Source organism: Leopardus geoffroyi, chromosome E3, assembly GCF_018350155.1.
Source record: "Leopardus geoffroyi isolate Oge1 chromosome E3, O.geoffroyi_Oge1_pat1.0, whole genome shotgun sequence".
In the NCBI taxonomy this organism is placed as follows: domain Eukaryota; kingdom Metazoa; phylum Chordata; class Mammalia; order Carnivora; family Felidae; genus Leopardus; species Leopardus geoffroyi.
Genome location: NC_059340.1, coordinates 19,308,146 through 19,332,707, shown reverse-complemented (window position 1 = coordinate 19,332,707; position 24,562 = coordinate 19,308,146). Strand labels below are relative to the sequence as shown.

The window sequence follows — 24,562 nt, the reverse complement described above, 5'->3', positions numbered from 1 at the left end:
AGATAGGTGGTGGGGCTGAAGAAAAAGGGAGACCTTCTGGAATATTGTCCTTTGGAGGTAGAGCTTCCAGGACTTGGAGTCTCCTGGAACGTACTCCACAGCGGGAGAAACGGGTTTGGGAGAACGGGAATCAGGATACTGCACTTGTTTGAGCTGCCGGTCACCCGTCACCGTCTAAGGGAAGATGTCAGGTCGCCGGTGGCCAAGTTCATAGATAAAGAGACCTTGATTTAGGCCAGTGGCCCAGGGAGGAGAGGGATTTGCGAGGCACAGGCAGGGGGAAGGAGGATTAGAAGGGGGATTAATGACTGAGTATCAAGGTGGGGGTGGGGACGTGGAAGGTTCTGACTTCTCCAACGGATAAGGGGACCCCGGCGCCCAGAAAAGTTAAGCTGACCCAGCCCTGCCGCGGAGGTACAGGCAGGGGTACATTACAATTCGCTGTAACGTAAGCCAGGCATCGGCAGCAGGGGACCAGGGGCCCATCTAGGGGCTGGCTGCGGGACTCGGGAGACACCGCGAGAGCTTCGCCTTCTTTAGGCTGAGGCCGGCGGGCGTCTCCGAGGAGGTGTAACTTGAGCAGAGTTTCCAAGGTCACGCGGAAAAGCCAGAAGACCTTTGATGAAAGAACTTCGGGGTTTGAAGGACAAGCGCCCTTCCCGAACGTCGCTGCCCAGGAAAGAAGGCGGGGAGGGGCGGGGCCTGGGGCTGCGGCCGGGCTCCGGCTCGGAAATCTTCGGCCCAGGCTCGGCAATCAACCTCCAGCTGCGGCCTGGGCCTGGAGCCCGGGGCCGATCCGGAAACAGCCGAGCGGATCCGGAAACAGCCGAGGGGACCCGGAAGGGGTGAGCGCCGTCACTAGGGAGTGCTGGAACCCGCCGTTTGCGCGGAGGCGATGGCGGCAGCTGCGCCGGCGGTCGCCGGCGAGGATGGCCGGCGACGGCAGCAGGGGGCCGGTACGTGAGGGCGCGTCCATGCACGCGAGGGGCGACGGAATCGGAGGCGGGGCCGAGCTCGGAGCCGGGGGACGGGGGTGGTGAGGGGAGCCTGGAGAAAGGGGCGGGGCCACGCCGCCGGGAGAGAGGGGGCGGGGCCTGCGGCCACCGGAGGAGGGGGCGTGGTCTGGCGGGGCAGTGGCAGGTGAAAGGTGGGGCTCGGGGAGGGGAGGGGCGGGGCCATTGGAAGGGAGGGGGTCTAGCCTGGAAAAAGACGGGGTGGTGGGCGGGGCTCCAAGCAGCACGTGGCACGACGAGGTGAGAAGGAGGCGGAGGAAGAGGCGGGGTCGGGAGCGGGGCGGGGCCAGGAGAAGGTGCGAGGATCGCGGCTGCGGTACTAGGTGGCAGGACTTGCAGATTTCGTAGTCTGGGGTATGGGGAACGTGGGAGTGATGGGAAAAGAAGTTGACCCTTGTCCTCCACAGCGCCGGACCCCCATTCCCAGGAGGGCGCGAAGGTTGAGGCCGAGTCAGAGGAGCTTGGCCGGCTTCGGGCGGAGCTGGCAGGCGCCCTGGCGGAAATGGAGACCATGAAGGCTGTGGCGGAGGTGAGCGAGAGCACGAAGGCGGAGGCTGTGGCTGCAGTGCAGCGGCAGTGCCAAGAGGAGGTGGCTTCTCTGCAGGCCATCCTGAAAGGTGAGGCAGGGACTCTTCCCAGACTCCCTGGCGGCCCCCTAAGAGGGAAATGCATGACAAGAAAGGGGTAGATAAGCTGTGGGGTAGGTTAGCACGGCTGCCGAGCACAGGACAGGCCTAAGGGCCCAGAGGAAGGGGTGCCCCTTTCTGATTTGGATAGAGGTCCTGCCTGTGCTAGAAGCAGTTCTGTGATTTCACTAAGTTTAGCTCCGAGCCTCCACCTGTACCCTTGCCTGGTGTCATTTCTTGTCCCTCACCGATGACTGATCAACCCTGAAGATGAGCAACTTTTCAGTTCCTGGAACCGGCCTCATGTAACCCCTGGGCTTCAGACTCCTCTCTGGGCCCAGTCTCTGTGAGTCTAACCCTCCGGTTTCCTTCCTTCCTCAAGCACCCCTACATTTGCACTGTCTCACACATGTTCAGACTTCCCTCCCTCCCTCCCATTCTCTGTACTTGAGATGCACCAGCTCACCGGGCCCCAGATCTTCCAGCCTCTGTTCTTTTTTTTTTTTTAATTTTTGTTTAACATTTATTTATTTTTGAGAGAGTGAGACAGAGCATGATTGGGGGAGGGGCAGAGAGAGGGGGGCACACAGAATCCAAAGCAGGCTCCAGGCTCTGAGCTGTCAGCACAGAGCGGCACAAGGCTCGAACTCACGGACCGCGAGATCATGACCCAAGCGGGAGTTGGATGCTTACCCGGCTGAGCCACCCAGGTGCACCCCTGCCAGCCTCTGTTCTTATTTCCCCCTTCTCCTCTAGTCTGAGTCCAGAGTCTCTGAAATAGCCTCCAGCCCTGTCCCACCCCTCTGCTTCTGTGGCCCCTGCTGGAGTGAAGCTCTTGACAGCTCCCCTGGATGGTTGCCCCGGCCTTCTCACAGGTCTGACTCTATAGTCTGGCCTTGACATTGGCTTCCAGAGTAAACTTCCTAAAATTCCCATCTCACCGAGTCATTTCCTTTTCTAACAACCACTGCTGGCTCCAGACTTCTCTGGGGCCGTATTCCCTGCATTTCAGGCGTCCACATAGCACCTGTGTGCCATGGCTGTCTCATACAACCTACTCCGTCATCTACTTAGTATCCGTTCTTTAGATAGACCGTTTTGTAAAAACCTGCATACGTTTATTTAAGTTTGCTTATTTTTTTTGAGAGAGAGAGGGAGCCAGAGCAGGGGAAGGACAGAGAGGAAGAGAGGGAGAGAGAGGATCGCAAGCAGGCTCTACACTGACAGCAACGGGTCGTGAATTCACGAAACGTGAGATCATAACCTGAGCCGAAATCAGGAGTCAGATGCTTAACTGATTGAGCCACCCAGGCGCCATGCGTACGTTTATTTTAAAAGAAACTTCCATGCTACCGGGATGGGTGCCTGGGTGGCTCAGTTGGTTAAGCGTCCGACTTGAGCTCAGGTCATGATCTCGTGCATGGTTCGTGAGTTTGAGCCCCATGTCAGGCTCTCTGCTGACAGCTCAGAGCCTGGAGCCTGCTTCAGATTCTGTGTCTCCCTTTCTCTCTCTGCCCCTCCCCAACTCATGCTCGCTCTCTCTCTCTCTCTCTCTCTCTCTCCCCCAAATATAAATAAACATTAAAAACAATAAAAAATAAAAAATAAAACTTCCTGTCTGTGTAAGAGAAACCAAATGTGTCGTAAATATGATAATACAGGTTTCCCCCACTATGTAAAAGTAGAACATTGCAATGAAAATTTTCTAAGCCAAAATAGCATGTAAAGTGAAGAAACAATTACCATTAATTGACGTGGAAAATTGTTCGAGTGGTCCCAGACCCAAAAAATAGCCCCTCTTAGGCTTTTCTGATACCGTAGGAGACGTTTGGCTGACGAATGCACAAAATAAATGGAGATAAAAGCACGGATGACCATAGACACCGTTCGAAGCTTTGATGCCCCCAGAGGCTGAGTGTAGTGCCCTGGGAGCTTGCTGGGGCCACTCTTGCTGTTCTGGATATGTGCTGCTGCCTCCGTCACGGATCCCTGTAAAACAAACACTACACGCTGTTTTCACTTTTTGTCTGTTTTATTTGTTTATTTATTTTTTGTAAAAGTGAAAACCTTTGATTTCTCCTGGTAGAAGCAGGTAGTAATGTAGGATTATTGTAAAGACAAAGTGGTATAATGGGAACTTTTGAAAAGTGGGGCACGCCTGTAGTTGTCGCGGTCACGATCATCATCCTAGTTAACGTTTATTGAGCACTTACGGTGGGCCAGGCTCTGAGTTAAATACTTTTTTTTTTTTTTTTAAGTTTATTTTTCTTTGTCGGAGAGCGGGCAGAGAGAGAGAATCCCAAGCAGGCTCCGTGCTGTCAGCACAGAGCCCGACGCGGGGCCCGAACTCACGAACTGTGAGATCATGGCCTGAGCCGAAGTCGGACGCTTAACTGACAGAGCCACCCAGGCGCCCCTCACATAAAAGGTTTTTAAAAAGCCTGTTTAAATTTTTTTTTTTCAACGTTTATTTATTTTTGGGACAGAGAGAGACAGAGCATGAACGGGGGAGGGGCAGAGAGAGAGGGAGACACAGAATCGGAAACAGGCTCCAGGCTCTGAGCCATCAGCCCAGAGCCCGACGCGGGGCTCGAACTCACGGACCGCGAGATCGTGACCTGGCTGAAGTCGGACGCTTAACCGACTGCGCCACCCAGGCGCCCCTAAAAAGCCTTTTTAAAAAACGCTTAAAAAAAAAAAAAATTAAAAAGTGGCCCCATTCCACCCACCATCACCTCTACCTCCCACTGACCTGTAGGATAAATCCGAACCCCTTGGTAGGGCGTGCACGGTCTCAAGAGCCATCCCCTGCCACCCTGTCCCCGCTTTCCAGCACGTCTCTGCGGGGGCCTTCACCCCAGCTCTTGCGACATGCCCACCGTGCCCCCGATACACCATCTACTTTCCCACCTCTGAGCCTCTGCTTGCACCGGTGCTGTGCTAATGTGTCCTTTCCGCCACCTGCTGGTGTCCTCTCGTGGCCAGGCAGGCGGAGTGAAGAGCTCCGTGCTCTAGGATCCACAAACCCCGCAGTGGTCCTCTTGGGGATGTTCTCCCGCTGCTTTGTCACTATGTCTGCAGCTTCCTTCCCCGTCGGAACGTGGGCTTCTGGCGTCCGGGTTTGTGATCGATTCGTTTCTCTAGTTCCAGAGCCCCACGCGGAGTCTGGTCCAGAGTAAGAACGTACTACTGTCGTTGGAGGTTGATCGTTATTGGTACATATTAACAGGAGTAGATATCGTGTCTTCAGCATTTGTTATGCACCGGGAGGAGGGCTGAACACCTTCCAGGTGTCATTTCATTTGATAACCCAGCGGGGTATTCGTAGATGTCCCCATTTTGCGGCAGAGGACCCCGGCGCAGAGGCTCATGACCCGGGGCCGTCTGTCCACAGAGCCCACAGTCTCCATCGCTCCGGTGAATTGCCTCGCAGCGAGCGGCGGTGATAGAGCACCCCCTCCTCACCCCCAGGGAGGGCCAGCGTGCTGACCCTCCCTCTCCGCTGCCCTTCCTGCCCCTCCAGACTCCATCAGCAGCTATGAAGCCCAGATCACTTCTCTGAAGCAGCAGCAGCAGCAAGACTGTGAGGAGAAGGAGCGGGAGCTGGGGCGCCTGAAGCAGCTGCTGTCCCGGGCTCACCCCCTGGACTCCTTGGAGAAGCAGATGGAAAAGGTTGGGGTGACCTCCCCCGGCCCCAGGATATGGAAAGATGTTGAGGCAGTCAAGGTGACCACGGGGCACAGGGATGGTCGGGCAGCTCGTTGGGAGCAGGGCACCCAGTCATAATTCTGGGTGTGGCATGTACCGGCTCCATACTTGGCAAGGTCCTGGCCCTGCCACTTCCTGGAGGGCTGGCCAGGTTTGTTTACTTCCAAAATGAAGGAGATCGTGTAGGCGGAAGGGAGCTGACACTTCAGGACAGCTTTCATACACAGGGCACTGTGATAACTGCGGGCCAGACCCCGTCTCTCCCCTGGAAGAGCGGTCCGTTAGACCCATTTCACAGATGAGTAAGGTGGGGTTTGAAGGAGTTCAGTGGGTCTCCCCAGGTTGTGCGCATAAAAAAAGCAGAGTGGGCATTTCAAAACCTAGGCAGTCTGGTTCTAAAATGTTTGTCTAGGCGGTCTGGTTTTTGTTCTTAATCTCTATGGCGCATCGCCCCCCACCCCCCATTACTACTGGTGTCATTAACAGGGGGTGGGAGCTGATTTGCTGATCTTTCAAAGCAAATTCACATCGTTCCCTCATTTCATGCACGAGGAAACTGAGGCTCGGGAAGTGTAGTAACCGGCCTGGGTAGAAAGACAAAGATCAAAATAGGAGTCCAAGAAAGGAGGCTTGTGACACACGGCTTGCGGGCAGAGGCTGCTGCTCGCGCTCGAGTGTTGCTGGGGAGCAGTTACACAGGGCGGTGGGGGAGAGGGCTCTGCAGGGTGGAGGCCTGGTGCGGCGAGCAGAAGCACAGGGGGCCTAGAGACATGGCAGTTCAGCCCCGGCCCGCCTCCTGCCTCCTGCCGTCGTCCACCCAACGCATGGCATCCGCACAGCGTATACTCCCGGGCTTCAGATGGGACCGAAGTGTTTTGTTTGGGCCACGCGGGCCTCCCCTGCCTGTTGCAACTGTTCCCGCAAGGGATTTGGAGGGTTAAGCTGAGCTTGCTTGAGACAGGATTTTGAGTGATTCAAGAGGTAGAAATGGCATGGATTGGAAGAGGATGGGTAACCGGCAGATTTCAGTCTTGGACAGCTGGGTAGGTGACCTAACGCCTAGAGGAGGAGAAATGTTGTCGTGAGTGGTTCAGATTTGGCTATACTTGGATAGAGGAGCCTGTGTGACATTCAGGGATGGCCAGAGACCATTGCATTGGCTGTGCAGGTTCAGCAGGATCCCAAACCTGAAAGCAGACCAAAAAGAAATTGCTAGCAATGTAGGGGTGATGGGACTAAAGGACGTACTAGTTAGGATGAAATTTGAAAACCCAAACCAACAGTGGCTTAAATAAGATAGAAATTTATTTTCCTTACAGTCCACAGGTAGACATTCCAGGACTGATGCCAGGTCAACAAGTCACCAGGAGCCCAAGTTCCTTTTAGGTTACTGTCTTGCCGTAGGTAGCTTATTGCCTCATGGCCCAAGATGACTGCTGGAGTGCCAGCCATTATGTCCACATTCTAACCATCGAGGAGGAGGGGGAGGAGTAAAGAAAAGCCCACCCTCTCCCTTTAAGGAGTTGCCCTGGAAGTTTGCGTTTACATCTCCTTTGCTGGAACTTGGTCGAGTGGCCATGCTTAGTTACAGGGAAGGTGAGAAATGTGGATGGTGTTGTAGGATTTAGGGCACGTGCCCAACTATAAATGCAAGCTTCTGTGATAAAAGAAACAACTGGAAATGGATGTCGGGGAAGGAAAGAATGAGCGAGTGGGTACCAGGAAGATAGTCGCGACTTTGGCTTCTTTACCTGCCGTGTGACCTGGGCAAGTCGCATAAGCTCCCGGAGCCTCTGTGTTTTTATCTTTAAAACGGGGAGGCCCGGCACCCTCTTGGGAGGATGAGAAGGGCTGACGTGCTTGGAGAGAAGGCTCAGAACAGACCCTAGGGGTCCAGTAGTCGGGAGGGGGACGGCTGCTGCCCAACCTCCCTTCCTCCAGGCCCACGAGGACTCGGAGAAGCTTCGGGAGATCGTGCTGCCCATGGAGCAGGAGATTGAGGAGCTGAAGGCGAAACTGCTCAGGGCAGAGGAGCTCATTCAAGAGATCCAGGTGAGGGGGCGGCCGGGGGGGTTGCTGCGGGAAGAGGGGGCGCCGCAGGACCCCGGCCCCCCAGCCTCTTCCCTGCCCCTTCCCCTAGAGACGGCCCCGGCCTCCCCCTTCCTTACACGGCTCCACGGAGTTGCTGCCCCTGTCCCGGGACCCATCGCCCCCGCTGGAGCCTCTCGAGGAGCTGAGTGGAGACGGGGGTGCGGCGGCCGAAGCCTTCGCCCACAACTGTGACGATAGCGCTTCCATCTCTTCCTTCTCCCTCGGTGGCGGGGCCGGCAGCACGTCCCTGCCCCGCAGCCGCCAGGGCCTGAGCCCCGAGCAGGAAGAGACCGCCTCTCTGGTGTCCACGGGCACCCTGGTCCCCGAGGGCATCTACCTGCCCCCTCCTGGCTACCAGCTCGTCCCGGACAACCAGTGGGAGCAGCTGCAAATGGAGGTGAGTGGAGGGGGCGGAGCGGCCTGCCCACGCGCTCGCATCCACCTCCCCCTTCCCCGGATGCTCCCGGGCACGCCCTGTGTCCACCCCTGGAGCTCGAACTGGGGCTCAGGCAACAGAGGCAGGGTGGCCGGTTGAGAGATGCCCCCCCCCCTCACCCCCACCCCACCGAGATGTAGAAGGGAGGCCCGAGGGGCATGGTGAGGAGGGCAGGCCTCCGCTCGGAGGCTGAGACCGAGGCCGGCATCCGTGGCAGGGCCGGCAGCTGCAGAAGGACCTGGAGAGCATCAGCCGAGAGCGGGACGAGCTGCAGGAGGGCCTGAGACGGAGCAACGAGGACTGCGCCAAGCAGGTGGGTCCCGCTCTGCCGCAGCCCCAGCAGGGCCCCCGGCGGCGGCCTGCCTCCTGGCCCCGACCTCACCCTCACCTCCTTCCACCCACAGATGCAAGTGCTCCTGGCCCAGGTCCAGAACTCAGAGCAGCTGCTGCGGACCCTGCAGGGGACCGTGAGCCAGGCCCAGGAGCGGGTTCAGCTGCAGATGGTGAGGGCTGGGGGCCGGGCACGAGGGAGAGGAGTGTGACGGGGATTGGCCGAGAGGGGCACGTGGAAAGGTCAAGACACCTGTCCTGCCCCGCCCCCCGGCGACTCAGGCTGTGCCCTGGAGTTGGTGTGGGTGGGGCGCGCGAAGGGTTTCCAGGGCACCGGACGCTGCGGTCAGAGCAAGGGTTCTGCGTTCGCACGGGGCCCCCCACGCACCAGCTCGGTGATCCTGAGCTGACCCCACAAGCTTGGAGCCTCTGCCTCGGCTCCTTGAAATCGAGATGGTGGGACCTGGCATGCACAGTCGTGCGGCTTAAAAGCAAGGCTTGCAGAACCGGATACTCCCCGAGTCCAGCCGGGAAACGTACATGATTCTCCCGGGCCAGGTGTAGACAGGAAGGCGCGCTGTGGCCGAGCTGAGAGGACCGCAACGGGCGCCGCTGCCCCTCGGCTCTGTGACCGGAGCCACATGGGAATGCGGGCTCGATGCTGCCAGGTTTTCTGATTTGTCCAGAGAAGCCAGAAGCCTGGGTATTTGCGTGCTGTGTCCTGACTTTTAAAGTTGACAACTAATTAAAAAAAATTTTGTTAACGTTTATTTTTGAGAGAGAGACAGAGCGCGCGCGTGTGCATGCGCAAGTGGGGGAAGGGCAGAGATACAGGGAGACACAGAATCCGAAGCAGGCTCCAGGCTCCAAGCTGTCAGCACAGAGCTTGACAGGGGGCTCGAACCCATGAGCCGCAAGATCATGACCCGAGCTGAAGTCAGACACTTAGCCGACTGAGCCACCCAGGCGCCCCTAAAGTTGGCACCTAATTGAAGCTTAAAAACAACCAAAAAAAAGTACGGACCAAATAAAACACTCGAGGTGGCCCGCCACTTGTGACCTCCAAGCCACCGAGGCAGGTGTATAAAGGGGATGCCTGGGTGGCTCGGTCGGTTGAGCATCTGACTCCTGATTTCCGCTCTGGCCGTGATCTCACGGTTTGTGAGTTCGAGCCCCACATCTGTGGGCTCTGTGCTGATGGCACGGAGCCTGCTTGGGATTCTGTCTGCCTGTCTCTCTGTCTCTCTCTGCCCCTTCCCATTCACGCTCTCTCAAAATAAAAAATTAAAAGAAGAGTGTATAAGAAGCTTGGGGGTCAAAGGCACTTAATAAAGGGTGCTTCTTCCTTTCTCAGCAGCGGAGGGTGTCAGGAGGGGGGGTCAGGGTTTGGCCTCACGGGGCTCTGGCGACACCCTGTCCCCCTCATCCCCTCCTACTGACTGTGCATCCCCAGGCAGAGCTGGCCACATCACACAAGTGCCTGAGCCACGAGGTAAAGCGGCTGACTGAGGAAAACCAAGGACTCCGGGCCGAGCAGCCGCTGTCTTCAGCCCCCCGGGGCCTGGAGCAGGATGAGGGTCACGAGGAGTCACTGCCCAGCTTGGTGCCGGTAAGGGGAGTGTGGGTGCTGACAGCCCGGGGGCCACCCTGCTGGCCCTTATCCTCCACGCATAGCAGAGCATTGGCCTGGGACCATACCCCCTTCCCAGCCTCGGTGTAAAGAGAAGATGAGTTTGCAGAGCGCTTGACGTGAAGGAGGCAGTGATTTGACTGTTGTTGTTTTTTTTTTTTAATTTTTTAATGTTTATTTTTGAGAGAGAGAGAGAGAGAGAGCGAGAGTGGGGGAGGGCAGAGAAAGAGGGAGACACAGAACCTGAAGCAGGCCCCAGGCTCCGAGCTGTCAGCACAGAGCCCGATGTGGGGCTCGAACTCACGAACTCTGAGATCACGACCTGAGCTGAAGTTGGACGCTTAACCGGCTGAGCCACCCAGGCACCCCTGGTTTGTTATTTTGAAGCGAGAGCCACAAAACTGAATTCATCGTCATCTTGGTTTATTACCAAGCTGTGTTCGTTGACCTGTGCGTGGCTCTGTGGACCGAGTTCATTAGGAACCTGAAGGTCACCCGCAACCCTTGCCCACCCTGAGAGCTACGGCCTCTGTCTCCTTCCGTGTGCCCCCGTAAACCCCTGGGTTCTGTTTCTGCGGTCCTGACCTTTGATTGAACTAAGGGTAATCCTACAACTGGGTGTCCCCATGGGACTGTGGGGGACCCTCAGTGTCTCTGAGATCCTGGTGGATCCCCTGTCGTTCTCTTGCTCTCTTTTGGTATCATTTTTGTTGTTCTACATGCGCGTCTGTCCAAATAGCGCAGTGCTAACTTTTGTTTTCTGAGCATTACAAAACGGTGTCCCGCTCTAGGCAATTTTCGGGAACTTTCTGCCCTCAGCGCCGTGCCGGTGGGTCCCTCCAGCCCTGGCGGTGTGGCCGCTGTAACGTGTTCACTGCCGGCTCTGTCCGTCCACTCTCCTTGGGAGCGGCCACGGGGGTCCTTTCCCCTTTTCAGTTCCCTCCCTCCGTTCCTTTGTCCCCTTCCCCGCCCCGTCCCCATCGGGCTGCTGGCCCCTGTGGCCTCCGGCCCGCCGGGCAGGTGACCGGCCTCCCTTGCAGGAGCTGCAGCAGCTGGTGCACCACACGAGGCAGGAGGCGCGGGCCCAGCAGCAGGCCCGGGAGCACGAGGCTGAGCGCCTCCGGATTGAGATCGTGACGCTCCGGGAGGCGCTGGAGGAGGAGACTGCGGCCAGGGCCAGCCTGGAGGGGCAGCTGAGGGTGCAGCGGGAGGAGACAGGTGAGGGCGGAGGAGGGGAGCCGCCCCGGCCTCGCCCCCAGGGAGGCTGACCTCCCCACAGGGGAGCACCCGGGCACCAGTTGGGGAGAGAGAGGAGACCGCGTAAGAACAAGCCTTGACCTCTCTTTTTTCCTTTCCACGCAGAGGTGATGGAGGGTGAGTATGGGCTGGAGCCTGGCCGGGCTGGGGGGGGGGGTGGGGCAGGGGCAGGGCAGGGAGGGTGCGGGTCTGACGTCCGGCCCCTGCCTGACTTCCCAGCCTCCCTGTGCAGCCTGAGGACGGAGATGGAGCGGATCCAGCAGGAACAGAGCAAGGTGAGGCTGGACTCCGGAGCCAGACTCCATGACGGCGGGAGGGGCGGCAGCGTGGAGACCCCCACCGGCCTCTCCCGCCCTTTCTGTCGCCTTTAGGCCGGGTGGCAGGGAGGCCCCGAGGTAGCCACCGGGCTCCGGCCTCACAGAAGAGGTCAGGGTCAGGGACGGTGTGGAAGGGGCAACCCCTGTCCAGACATCTTGTTTCCTTGGCCGCACGCCGTCCCATCTGGTGCCAGCCCCAGCTCTGCGTCCTGTCCCCCCAGGCCCAGCTCACAGACCTCCTCTCAGAACAGAGGGCCAAGGTGCTGCGGCTGCAGGCTGAGCTGGAGACCAGTGAACAGGTGCAGAGGGATTTTGTACGACTGTCCCAGGCCCTGCAGGTACAGTGTGTCCCCTTCCCATCAGGCTGGCATGATCCAGGTGGCTTGTTCTAGATCCTGCGAGGACAGCCTTCCAATTAGGGGAGTTCCCTTCCTCTTCCCGAGGCCGGCGTCCTCCTCTCCTCTGAGTTCTTGCTCAAAAGAAATTGAAGGCCGTGCGCGTCTGTCTTTGGACACGTGGAGTCCTTGGCCCAGAGCCTGGCATGCCACGTGTGGCATATTGTGTCAGCCCCACCTGCCCAGCCCGCGCTGCATCAGGCCACTCTGTCAGGACCCGTTTCTTCCCTTGGACCCACTTTCACTGTGGGTTGGGAAGATGGGGCGCCTGGGTATGCTGGTCCCGGGCCCTCGTCCCTTGGAGGGCTGGCAGGTGGGGCGGGGGCTACGTTTCCCCGCCAAGCACCCTTCTCCTGCCTCGCCGGACCCCACAGGTGCGCCTAGAACGGATCCGCCAGGCCAAGAGTCTGGAGCAAGTGCGCAGCATCATGGATGAGGCGCCCCTCAGGGACATCAGGGACATCCAGGACACCTGAGGGGCTAGCACCCACCCACCCCGGGGGAGACTGCCTTTCCCCACTCCTGAACCAACAGGCCTGGGCTTTGGGGGTCTCGGGATAGCGTCTTCATCCTCTCCAAGCCTAGGGTTGAGGTGCCGGGGCCGCCGCTTCCCTGTCTCTCTAGCGCCTCCTCCCAGGGGTGGCTGGCCTCCTGCCCCCAAGGATGACACCTGGATGGGAGTCCCAGCCCCCTCCGGGAACCAAAGGGGCAGGCTTAGCCCTGCGGCCTCCTGGCTGCCATGCTGCCTCCTGGGTCCTGGTCCTCCTGCCGCTGTCTCCTGAGCCAGAGTAATAGCCACATCGCTTCCCCGACGCGCAGCCGAGCTGTGAGCGGCAGCTGGGGGCCTCTGGCGCGTGGCCGCGGGTCCCTCCACCCGTGCACCCCGGGACGGGCAGCTGCTCTCTGGACCGCATGACACTAAGATGCTTGTCCCCAGGGGCCCAACCCAGGCCCCAAGATGTGCACAGAGGCAAGGCCAGACTTTTCTGTCATTTATTTTCAATAAATAAGCAGCTCAGCTCAGTCCGTCGCCTTGTCCCTGCAAGCCCCGTGGGGTTGGGGAGGGGAGGTTTTCCAAGAGCAGGAGGGAGGGAAGGTGGGTTGTTGAGGGGGTTGGAAAAGTGAAAGGGACCATGGTGTTTATAAACAGAAAAACGTTGGGGGTGGGGGGACGGGGAGGGCACGTGGGAGTCTGTGCCACAGCTCTGCCTGAAGATGCGTCACTATCAGGGCGGGGAAGAAGGGGCAAAAAGGACTGATTACTTCCTTCTTTCATCTTCTGGATCTGGAAGGAGAAAGGGAAGGATGAGGCAGGGGGTGGGAGAGGAGGGGAAAAGTCCCTCCCGGGCTCTGTGTCCCCCGGCCCCTGGCACACTCACCTGGAGGGTCTCCCCAGCCCCCTGGACTCACCTGTGTCCCAAAGCCCACTCCTCCCCAACACTGTAGCCCGGGCAGACAGCTCAGCGCCCAGCGCAGCGCAGCGCAGCGCAGCCCAGCACACACCGTGCTGCCCGAGGCGGGGCGCCGCCGACCTCACAGTGAGGGCAGCAGCCCGCCCGGCCCCCGGAAGCGTGGCAGCGGCAGTGGCAGCAGGGGCTCCAGGTGGAGCAGCGAGCGCAAGTGACCTCAGGCGCCACTGAGGGGGAGAGGGGGACGCGCGGGGGGCACAGCAGCTAGGGGCGAGGGCGAGAGGGGGCGATACCTGTGACACGGTTCAAAGAGATGGAGGAGGGGGAAACGGGTTATCCTATGGCCAGAGAGGACAGAGAGACGGTTACGGAGGGCGGGGGCGGGCGCGGAGGGCCAAGAGGGCTAAGGGGGCTGCGGGTGCCTGCACAGGTGCAGGGGAGTGGGGGCCCGGGGAAGGGGCCAGAGCACCCAGCTGAGAAGGTGGGGGGGGGGCAGGCGCCTTTGCAGCGCAGAGGGAGGGGCCGTGTGGGGCCAGGGGCGAACAGGGTGCCGAGGCGGGGGGCGTGGCTTACCCTCTAGGTAGTTCCGAGCAATGAACTTGAGGAGCTCATCGAGCAGGATGACTGGAAATGAGATCTTGAGGACCATGAGCCACTGGGTGCAGTCCAGGGCCCGGAGCTTGAAGATCATCTGGAGGGGGCGGGGGAGGGGCAGGCGGGGGTGGTGAGGACCACCGCCGCCCTCGGGAGGGAGGGGACAGCCCAGAGCCCCGGGAGGAACCACCCGGGCCTGACGCCCTCCTCCGTCAGTGCCCCAGCCTACGAAGGCTCCCTGAGGGGCAGAGCAAGGTCCCTGGCGGAGGAGGCTCACCGGCAGAGGGTCGACATAGAGGATGAGGAAGTGCAGGGACATGGACAGGCAGATGGAGCCCAGCAGCCAGATGTTCACCCAGGGCGGCATCCGCAGAAGGGACTGGTTCTCAGACAGGCTGTGAGGCGGAGGCCGGGTGGAGGCAGAGGGGGGGCAGCAGAAGAAAGCAGTGGTGAGCAGAGAGAGGACAGGGAGGACACGGTGGCCTGTGGGAGGCGGCAGGGGTGGGTGGGCAGGCCCCACCTGTTGAGAGCGTTGCACATTTCAATGGTAACCAGCACGGACAAGGCCATGGTCATGGGCTGGGGGGCCTCAAAGACCTCGCAGTCCAGGCCCTCAAAGGCGGGGTTTTCCTCGTTGCACTGCATGAAGTGAGTCTGCAGGGGGAGGATTGAGGAGCTGGGGTCCCACAGAAGCCTCCACGCCACCCTCTTGCTCCTCACCCTCCTCCCGCCTCTGTCCTCCCTACCAGCTGGCTGTAAGTGACGTGAGGCCCGTCATCTGCATACAGGAACCACCAGGCAGCCGCTCCCACAGTGGCCGCACCCACGTAGCCTGTGATAGGGACGGGAGAGGGGAGGCGTCAGGAGGGCTCCTGGCCAGGAACGGCTGGTTGAGGAAGAGGGCCCCTCGGGTTGGCTGCATCAGGGAGCAGGTGTCCTGGAGGGTTGGGAAGGATTGTGGGGTCCCGTCCTGCTCACCCCCGATTGCCATGTAGCGGAAGAAGAGCCAGCCACTGATGAGGGGCTCCTTGGGGCTCCGGGGAGGCCGGTCCATGATGTCCAGGTCTGGTGGGTTGAAGCCCAGGGCTGTGGCCGGGAGCCCGTCAGTCACCAAGTTCACCCACAGCAGCTGCACAGGGATCAGGGCCTCGGGCAGTCCTAAGGCGGCGGTCAGGAAGATGCTGCCAGAAGGAGGGGGTCACACGTCCATCCTGCCTCCGGACCTGGGGTCGCCCCCCACCCCCACCCGGCCCTGGGTTCCTCCACAGTGCCCTCCCTGGCCGCTCACCAGACCACCTCGCCCACGTTGGAGGAGATGAGGTAGCGGATGAACTGCTTCATGTTGTTGTAGATGGCACGGCCCTCCTCCACCGCAGCCACGATGGTGGAGAAGTTGTCGTCGGCCAGCACCATCTCGGAAGCGGTCTTGGCCACGGCGGTGCCGGATCCCATGGCGATGCCGATCTCGGCCTTCTTCAGGGCAGGGGCATCGTTGACACCATCACCCGTCTGAGGGGAGAAAGCGAAGGTGGGACGCAAAGCCTGGCACGTACCCCTCCTCCGGGGTTAACCCTCCCCTGTGCATCTGGCCAGGCCTTAGTCCCCCGGGGCCCCCAGCTCTCGAGACCATCATCTCAGGGGACTCTGTGCAGACTGCTCGTCGCCCATGCACGTGGGCCCCGCCGCGCAGCCCTGCCGTCCCCTCACCATGGCCGTGATCTCATCGTAGGACTGCAGATACTCCACGATCTTCGACTTATGGGAGGGCTCCACACGGGCGAAGCAGCAGGCGCGACGGCAGGCCTCCCGCTGCTCCGCCAGGGGCAGGTCGTCAAACTCCCGGCCGGTGTAGGCTCGGTCGGCCACCTCCTCGTTCTCCCCAAAGATGCCGATTCGCCGGCAGATGGCAATGGCTGTGCCCTTGTTGTCCCCGGTGATCATGATGACTCGGATTCCGGCATCCCGGCACAGCTGAATAGAGCCCGTGACCTCCTTGCGGGGTGGGTCCAGCATGCCCACCACGCCGACAAATGTCAGGTCCGTCTGGGGAGACAGCAGAGAGCGACGGGGTTGGGGAAGGACTTGGAAAACGAGCCGGGGAGGAAGCTCAGGGGGAAATGGGGAGAAAGCTGACCCTGGGCCCGGTGTGTAAATCCCAGGGGGGCCTCAGAAGCCCAGGGGCAAGAGATCCTCCCTGTTCACACGTGCGCCTGCAGGCCTGACGCCGCCAAGCCCGTCGTCGCTGGCAGACCACGTGCATTTCAGGGCAAGAACTCGAGCTGAGAGGACAGTGGCTTCTGCCCTCAGGAGGGCCACTCACTCAGTCTACAGCTTTGAGCAAATCCACGCTACCTGCCGGGCCAAGGGGTCCCGTCTGGAAAACGAAGGGAGTGGACTTTGGTGCTATTGAGAGAGCCAGTCCACTGCAAGATAAGGCGCTTGCGCCAGAATTCAGGTCTATGCCCTGCTTCTCGAATCAGGAATACCTCACTCTGGAAACACATCGGCAGAACCGAGAACGCCCGGTGACCGAGTGGCTCTCTGTTCTGGCTGCAAGCGCCACGCCTCACTTCACACGGGTCCATGATCACAAGCAAAGTAGTACTGGACTAGGGGATTCCTAAGGTTCTTTCAGATTCTAGGTCCTGTCCTGTGATTCTAGGGCCCGTGCGAAGTAGGAGAGGACCGGGACGGTGCAGGGGTGAGGCGGATGACTCTGGGGTGACGGGAGGCTTCGTCTGCCCACCTCGTACTCCATGAACCTGGCAGAGTCATCCAGGATCATCTCCTCTCGCTTCGGGGGGGTGTCCCGGGTGGCCAGGGCCAGGCAGCGCAGGGTATCCCGGCCGGTGCCCCACTCCTTGATCACGGACAGGATCTTGTCCTTCACCGGCCCTGTAATCGGCACGCGGGTGGTGCCAACTCGCACGTAGTTACAGCGGTCGATGACCCCCTCAGGGGCACCCTAGGAGACCAGAATGGCTCTCAGGGACTACTGTCTTTCTTCCAGGGCACAGTGACAGGGGGCAGGGATAGGAGAGGGCCTCGGGATTCGGAAGAAGAGGAGGACCGAGGCACATTCTGATTTCTGACCTTGACGAACATCTTGTTGCCCACGGCAGCCCGGGATTTGGCCGGGGAGCAATAGACAGACATGGACTTCCGGTCTCGGGAGAACTCCAGGGTAAATTCCTTCTTCATTAGCTGGCGGATCACCTGGGAGAGAGGAGACAGACGGGAAGAGGCCAGACGTGAGGCTGGCAGAATCAGAACGACGATGTTGTGGCTGAAGGGCAGAGTCCCAGACCCCTCAAAACACAGTCAAAAAGGATCCGGAGGTCAGAGCAGATCCCAGGCTGTCTCAGACTGAAGCTCAGTCCGGTACCTACGGCACAAATGGGAGACAATTCCAAGGCTGCTGGGGCCACCTTCTTACAGCATCCAGTTTAAAGCCCAGCAGAAACAGGAGGGCACAATATGGCACTATCTGGTAGAACTTTCCGTGATGATGGGAATGTTCTGTAATCTGACCCGTCCAACATGGCACAGTTGAGCACGGTTATTGGGCATGGAAAATGTGGCTAGTGCAGGGGAAGAGCTGGGTTTTTACTTTTATTTAATCTTAACTAATTCAAATGGAAATGACTACACGTGGGCTCCTAGAGACGTGTCATCGGACAACACAGACCCAGTAGCCTGGCACGCTGTAATAAGCACTCCACGAAATCAGTGAGAGCCTTTTTTCACCAGATGCATCATAGACACTTCAGAGTAAACCAGGAATGACAGTAACAATAAATAAGAGAGAAGCTGATGCTTATACTAAAGCAGCAATGAGCATTTTACAAATACAAAAAACAGGAAAAAAGAATGAGTGAGGGGCGCCTGGGTGGCTCGGTCGGTTAAATGTCCGACTTTGGCTCAGGTTCGATCTCACCGGTCGTGAGTTGGAGCCCCTGCGTCAGGCTCTCTGCTGTCAGTGCAGAGCACACTTCAGATGCTCTGTCCCCTCTCTCTCTGCCCCTCCCCTGCTTGCGCACGCATGCAAAAATAAATAAACATTTTAAAAATATTTCTTTCAAGGGGTGCCTGGGTGGCTCTTTCAGTTGGGTGTCCGACTTCGGCTCAGGTCATGATCTCACAGTCTGTGGGTTCGAGCCCTGCGTCGGGCTTTGGGCTGACAGCTCGGAGCCTGGAGCCTGCTTCGGATTCTGTGTCTCCCTCTCTCTCTGCCTCTCACCTGCTCATGCTCTCTGTCTCTCTCTCTCTCTGTCTCTCAAAAAGAAACGTTTAAAAAAAGTAAAAAAAAAAATATTTCTCTCAAAAATAATTTTTCTCTCTCAAAAATAAACATTTAAAAAAAAATGAGGAAAAAGGAATGAGCGATGCTGAAAACATGATATAGAAGAGGAACTTGATATACACATTAAGTAAATATTAATCCATAGAATGGAGTTTGTTCATCTGGACAAGGGGAAGCACCGCGATGGAGGGCTTGTGCTTTGTGTGCCCAGCTCCGTCCCTTCCACCTAGGGACACGCAGGAGGAAGTGCCATCCAGGGGCGCTGCAGTTGGCGGTGGAAAGTCCAGGGGCAGGAGGTTCCACCCAGAGCCAGCCTGGCCAAGAAAAGCTGTGGAGAGGCCGTCTGCTTGTGCTGACTGGGGTCCCGGCATGGGGCACAAGGCCCTGCCGGGCCGGACCGGGGGCCTCTGTGTCCTGAGGTTCCCTGGGTCCTGGCCTGTGCGAGCTGGGGTGAAGGAGGACCCCACGGGAGGCAGCGCGCAGACTCACTGAGTTGCAGGCGTTGGCCCGCTCCACTTTTGAGAGGCTCCTCACGTCTGTGCTGAACACATTCATCTTCTCCACCAGGGTGGTGAGCGCCGTCTCTGTTGCCTCACCCACCTTCTCGTAAACACCTTTGGCCTGAGAGGACAGAGGAGGAAGAGCAAGTAGGTGCCCTGTGCTCCCGGCCCCTCGCTCCCACCTCTCGCGCCCGCCGTCCCCCTTCCACCCAGGCCAGGACAGGACTCGGGACAAGGCAGGCCCTTCCCCTGCGGCCTGCTGAGGAGGCCTGAGTCAGTGGGAAGGGGGTGGAGGGGCTGCCTCTGGCGTGGAGAGGTTACCTCGTTGAAGTCCAAGGAGGAGTCATTGCAGAGGGCACAAATGGTGGCCAACTCCACCAGCCCATCATACTGCCCTGAGCGGACTGGCTTATCATTCTTCAAGCTGGCAGCGGGGCAGGGAGGAAGGAAGGAAAAGAGACAGGGAGAGAAGAACAGGGACTGAGATGCAGAGAGAACGTGGGGAAAGCGGCGAGGGACAGTCAGGGACACGGCGACTGACATGGAGGTCAGGTGGGAGAGAGAACAAGGTTGGGGCAGAAGAGGAGACGAGAAGGAGGACAAAACTCGAGGCAGGGCCCCAGGGAGAGAAGTGGAGGGTGTGTGTCTGGGGGGTGGCGAGAAGCTAAGGGGAGAGCTTTGGGGGGACTTACACCTCTCCTTCTGGAGCGTAAGTGGAACCAGTGATGGAGAACTCGTTCAGGACACAGATGTTTCCGTCCACCTTGTCGACAATAAACATCTACAGGGAGAAGGGCAGGCGCACAGAGGTCTGTCACCATCCCCGAAGGCCAGTGCCCTGTCCCATGCTCACAGACTAATGGGAGACTCCTGGCTGCTTGCCTCCCCTCTCCTGGTACTCCCTTGCCACCATTCTCCGGGTTCAGCGTTAGTGGCCCCAAAATAAGTCATTGGTTTCGGCAGGCCACCACTGGAGGCTCCTTCAGATCAGTTAATAAAAAGCCACCTGCACGGTAAAAGGCGCTTGCGGCCAGATCTCCCAGTTTTGCAGGAAGAGCCAGAAAGTCAGGTTATTTTCCTGTGCCATCTCCAGACTTTCAAATGAGGGCAATCAATTCATTTTTAGGGAACAGGACAGGAGCCCAGTTGCAGAAGCCTGCGGTCTGGCTTTGAAGCCTGGGCTCTGGAAGGTCCCAGAGAGGAGCAAGCCTGCTCTGAGCTATAGCCAGCGGGGAAAGGATGGGGCTAAAGACGAGTTCCGAGATAAAGCGGTTCTGTGGTCAAGCTTGCAAAACTCTGGGTTAAAGAAAGCGGAATCCACCCTCTTGACGGTCAGCGTTCTCCAAGGCTTTCAAGTGCCAGCAAGCATGTGGGTGTCCCCAAAGGAGCTAAGGGTACAGCTGTCCTCGCCCGACCGCACGGCCCTCGATTCTCAGAACAATTTATTCTTCCTGGATATGCCAGCCCCCGGAACTCTGCTTAGAGCCGGGGTTCTCTGCCTGGGGTCCATGAATGAGACCCCCGACCCCAACCCTCTGCCAAGAGGTCTGTGAACTTTGATGGCAAAACAAAAAACAAAAAACAAAAAACCTCTCTTATTTTCTGACATTGAGCATTTCCTTCCAATTATGAATGCAGGCAATGGACCCCATCAGTATTAGCAACAGCCGTGCCTTTGCCACCAGTGTGATCACAGATACTTTCCTATCACGCTGCATTGCTGCAGAACCCTCACAATAGCATCTCTGCTCATCGCGGCTTCCTGCTACTTAATGCGTTAGTTCCAAAGCCTGTGTGTGACCAAATCACAAATTTGTTTTTAAAATGTTTTGGTAACTGTATTGCAATCACCGGTTTCCCTGTAACCCGATGCATTTTTTTAAACAGAATCCTATGTATTTTCTTTTCTACATTTCAACTGTTGCCCATACTGCCAAAGAGTCTGAGGTACAGAAAAAAGTAAGAGCCCGGGGAGCCTGGGTGGCTCAATCGATAAAGCGTCAGATTCTTGGTTTCGGCTCAGGTCATGATCTCGCGGTTCGTGAACACTGACAGTGCAGAGCCTGCTTGGGATTCTCTTTCTTTCCCTCTCTCTATCCATCCCCCCCCCCCCCACCGCCCCTCCCCTGCTCATGCTCTCTCTCTCTCTCTTTCTCAAAAGTAAATAAAGAAAAAAGAAAGAAAGGAAAAGAAAAGAAGAGAAAAGAGAAAGAAAAGATTAAGAGCCCTGGTTTAGGAAATGCTGTTCAAGATTCGTGTGGCCATGGAGGACCAGTCTAGCAGGTGGGGTGAGCAGAGGGGTCTCTCTCAGCCTTTTTCACAGCTGGCCGATCACACTCTACCTGCCCTCTGAGCATTTGTTTCCCTGGCCAGAATGAGAAGCTGCCAGTGAGGAAGGGGTAACCCCATCTTTGAAGGGCTCATTTCATCCCAAAGGCAGTCTTCGGAGAGGGAGCTGCCCCCCCTTCCCTGACCTTGCAGACAGACATCTGGTTGGTGGTGAGGGTGCCCGTCTTGTCGGAACAGATGACGGAGGTGCAGCCCAGAGTCTCCACGGAGGGCAGACTCCTCACGATTGCATTTTTCTTTGCCATCCGCCGGGTGCCCAAGGCCAGGCAGGTGGTGATGACCGCAGGAAGGCCTGTGGGGAGGAAGAGGAAGGAGTGAGGACTCAGTGACAGGGGAGAGAGGGAGACCTTGTGTGGTAGGCTGAATAATAGCTCCCAAGGCAATCAGGTCCCGATCCCTGGAACCTGTAAACGTTATCCTACTTGGAAAAGGGGTCTTTGCAGATTAGATTAGCAGACGGGAGGAGAGAGAGAGCTCGCCATACCTTCTGGGATTGCGGCCACAGCCAGGGCCACGGCAATCTTAAAGTAGTAGATGGCACCCCGCAACCAGGAGCCGCCGTGGACGGGATCGTTGAAATGGCCGATGTTGATGAGCCAGACGGCCACACAGATGAGGGAGATGACCTTGGAGAGCTGCTCCCCAAACTCATCCAGCTTCTGCTGCAGAGGGGTTTTGTCCTGTTCCGTGGCAGCCATCTGGTCACGGATCTTCCCAATCTCGGTGCTCACACCAGTAGTGGCCACGATGCCTAAGGCCTTGCCAGCTGCGATGTTGGTACCCTGAAAGGGTGAACGAGAGGCGAGGAATCAGGCGAGAGGAGACCCTCACGCTGCATCCTCCAAACTGCGGGCCTCATCTCTTCTCATGCCGCCATGTCCCTCCCACACCGGGGCCTCTGGCTTGAGCACACGACAGCTGGCCCTGCATGGCTCACCGAGAAAAGCATGTTCTTCTTATCCTGGTTGACAGCTCGGGGGTCAGGAACAGGGTCTGTGTGCTTGATGACAGATACGGACTCGCCTGTGGAGAAGGAGCCAAGGGGTTTTCAGATGACATCATGTCCTTCTCCCATCCTTCCCGCCCCTAACTCCCGCCCTGCTTGGCAGGACAGGGCCTGGTAAGGACCGAGCAGCAGTTCTGGGGGAAGTCTGAACTCTGGAAAAAGCGATGGGAAATCCATCGCACTTAGAGTAAAAGTTGACCTGAGTCCCAGCTTAACCACTTACAAGCTGCATAAACTGGGATCTCTTAACCTCTGTTCCTCTGTAAAATGGAGGCAATATATATATAGACTTCGGCACAGGGTCTTGGCGAACGTCGAACGAGCTGACGTATGTGAAGGTGCACAGTCAACGGCAGAGCACGTTCTTGGGAAGGAGACGTCCCTACCGTGCCTCCCTCACCCCACTGGGCAGGGGCTCAGGGAGCTGCCCCGGGCCGGCCCATCCTTGCCTCTTTGGCCCCACAGGGAAAGCTCACTGGCTCTTCACCCTCCCTCTCCCAGTGGAGAAACAGAAGCAGCTGTGGTTTTAACCATCCAGACCCTCCGTCATGTCCTAGAATCTATGGTTCCTCACTTGGGGGCTTTTGAGGGAACGGGAGAGTTCCCTGGGTGTCTGAATGCCCATGAGGAAGGACGGGGTCAATGACCATCTGGAGAGTGGACCATCAGCATAAACATCCTGCCCTCTCCCATGACCCCTTGTTTCAGGCTTGCGACAGTGAACAAAGCTGAGCCACTCTGAGTGGGTCGTGTTGCTGGGTGTTCTCTGTCATCCACCTGGAATTTCCTCCCTGTGTGTCCCCTCAGCTCCCCACCTCATCAAATCCTCCCCCCCCCCCACCCTGCATGAAGCATCCTCCCACCCAGGCCCCCGGACCCGTCAGGATGGACTGGTCAACCCGGAGGGTGGTGGATTTGATGGACAGGATCCGGATATCGGCAGGCACTTTGTCGCCCACTGTGGGAAGAGTAGACAAGAGTGAAGTCAGTTGAGGAAGGAGTTTTCTTCCTTCCCAAGAAAAGCCCAATCTTCGTCTGATTACCTTACCTCGTCCTTCAGGTCGCCAGGGCTGGGTGCCCACCCTGGGCTTGTGTCAGGCCCTTGGTGTGGGTTGCTGAAGCCCTAGCAAGCACCCCCCCTCAACATTCATTCCAATTGCCCCCTTGTCGCTTTTCTCCCCCTGGGGCTGTGAGCCCGTGAGTGGGCCCTGGGCACTGCCTGGCACATAGCACGTGCTGGATAACGTGCACCGAGTGGCCAAAAGGAAAATTAGGAATGGTCCAGTTGTGTAACGGGACAGCAAAACAGAGAGGGAAACAAGAGGGAGAAAAGTGAGGAGAGAAGGGCAAGAAAAGAACTGAAGAAAACGGTAAATTTGAGGGACGCGCATCCGGGGGAGAGAATGCCACGGAATGAATCATGGGGCAGGGGAACAACAAGAAACGGGAGAAAACATGGAAATTGAGAAAATCAGTGTCAAGCAGGACAAAAGCTGGAGCAAGGGGGAAGGGGGAGAAGGGAAGAGGCAGGAGGAGAGGGAGGAGCTGCAGGGGCAGAGGGCGCAGGTCCAGCAGGGCCTGGCGGAGGCCGCACGACCGCACGCACGTTAGAAACCCGCCAGGCCCTGGTCTGAGCACCTGAGGGAAGGCAGGAAGCCTCGGTGAGTGAGCTGGGGAGATGATGGGAGGGCAGGGGAGGTCTGCAGGAATCAAGGAATAGGGGGTGGGCTGGGGAAAGCCAAGCAAGCGTGGGGGCAGGCCACGGGAGATCCACGAGGGTGGGTCAGTAGGGAAACCACCTCGTGGGTGGGCTGACAAGGTGGGTAACGCCCCCCTGGACTTCAGGGCCTCTGGGGAGGCTAATCACCCCCCAGAGGCTCTGCTAATCCCGCCTGGTCCCACAGATGGTACTGGGGACAGGGTTCGCGGGGCCGTTTCCCTTTCCCTGTTTCTAGGGTTCCTCCTCCTATGCCGGAGGAAGCTGACGGAGGAGGGAGGAGGTGGCCACGGAGTGGGGCGGGACACCCTGTCACCCAAGCCCCAGCGATATTTATAGACGTTCATGGCGCTGACTCCAAACTGTCACCGTGGCAGGGCGGCCCTGTAATGGCGCAGCGGGGTCTTCAGCCCGCCCTCCCTCCCTCTCCCCAGGTTGCCCATGGTGGCAACTTGGGAGTCTTGTGGAAGGAAGGAGGCCTAGATCCATCCCCCTATGCCAGGGCCCTAGAGATGTGGGAAGGCCTGTGCGGGGCCAATATAAAAACCGCTGAAGGGGGCAGAATCCCAGTAATCTTAGCCACCCAGCCCCCACCCCTCCCTGGTCAGGCATTAAGTGTCCCTCACCAGAGAGGCGGGGCCCCTCCTTGAGCTCCCTCCTCCCAGGTCCCGTGCTCCCTGCTGGGCCCTGAGTTTCCCTTACATGGTTGGGGGCTTGAGCCTTCGGCCCCCCTCCTCCCTTCTACCCTCACTCCTTCCCCTTCAAGAGGCCTCAAGGGCACCGAGAGGTCAAGATTTAAAGCTGACCAAGCTTGGGGGTGGGTGGAAGGAGCGGGAAGCCAGGCTTCGGGAGGGGGGTGGAGACGGGGCCATTGGCAGGGA

The 24,562-nt window shown here is 58.4% G+C and overlaps 2 protein-coding genes across 3 annotated transcripts in view; one reads left to right on the top strand and one right to left on the bottom strand.

Moving 5' to 3' along the window:
• The first annotated feature begins 352 nt into the window (after positions 1-352).
• Positions 353-12,826, top strand: RABEP2 (rabaptin, RAB GTPase binding effector protein 2). The gene is made up of 13 exons (XM_045461810.1): positions 353-956; positions 1,421-1,630; positions 5,163-5,311; positions 7,289-7,399; positions 7,488-7,835; positions 8,092-8,187; positions 8,279-8,377; positions 9,658-9,813; positions 10,875-11,052; positions 11,197-11,208; positions 11,311-11,366; positions 11,630-11,746; positions 12,178-12,826. Exons 1-13 carry the CDS (start codon positions 896-898, stop codon positions 12,277-12,279), a joined length of 1,695 nt encoding a protein of 564 aa, XP_045317766.1. The 5' UTR covers positions 353-895; the 3' UTR covers positions 12,280-12,826.
• Positions 12,781-24,562, bottom strand: part of ATP2A1 (ATPase sarcoplasmic/endoplasmic reticulum Ca2+ transporting 1) — a 15,618-nt gene continuing 3,836 nt past the window's right edge. Inside the window, exons 6-23 of one of the 2 annotated variants that reach the window (XM_045461801.1) lie at positions 22,842-22,922; positions 21,896-21,981; positions 21,443-21,740; positions 21,084-21,250; positions 19,302-19,390; positions 18,931-19,033; positions 18,599-18,730; positions 16,900-17,022; positions 16,553-16,771; positions 15,514-15,849; positions 15,095-15,315; positions 14,785-14,987; positions 14,553-14,638; positions 14,327-14,460; positions 14,084-14,201; positions 13,786-13,903; positions 13,506-13,550; positions 12,781-13,088 (exon numbers count right to left, since the gene is read on the bottom strand). In XM_045461801.1, coding sequence (XP_045317757.1) covers positions 13,546-13,550; positions 13,786-13,903; positions 14,084-14,201; positions 14,327-14,460; positions 14,553-14,638; positions 14,785-14,987; positions 15,095-15,315; positions 15,514-15,849; positions 16,553-16,771; positions 16,900-17,022; positions 18,599-18,730; positions 18,931-19,033; positions 19,302-19,390; positions 21,084-21,250; positions 21,443-21,740; positions 21,896-21,981; positions 22,842-22,922 — 2,519 coding nt within the window. In that variant the 3' untranslated portion in view covers positions 12,781-13,088; positions 13,506-13,545. The remainder of the gene's footprint in view (positions 13,089-13,505; positions 13,551-13,785; positions 13,904-14,083; positions 14,202-14,326; positions 14,461-14,552; positions 14,639-14,784; positions 14,988-15,094; positions 15,316-15,513; positions 15,850-16,552; positions 16,772-16,899; positions 17,023-18,598; positions 18,731-18,930; positions 19,034-19,301; positions 19,391-21,083; positions 21,251-21,442; positions 21,741-21,895; positions 21,982-22,841; positions 22,923-24,562) is intronic. The other variant, XM_045461800.1, reaches the window with a different exon arrangement.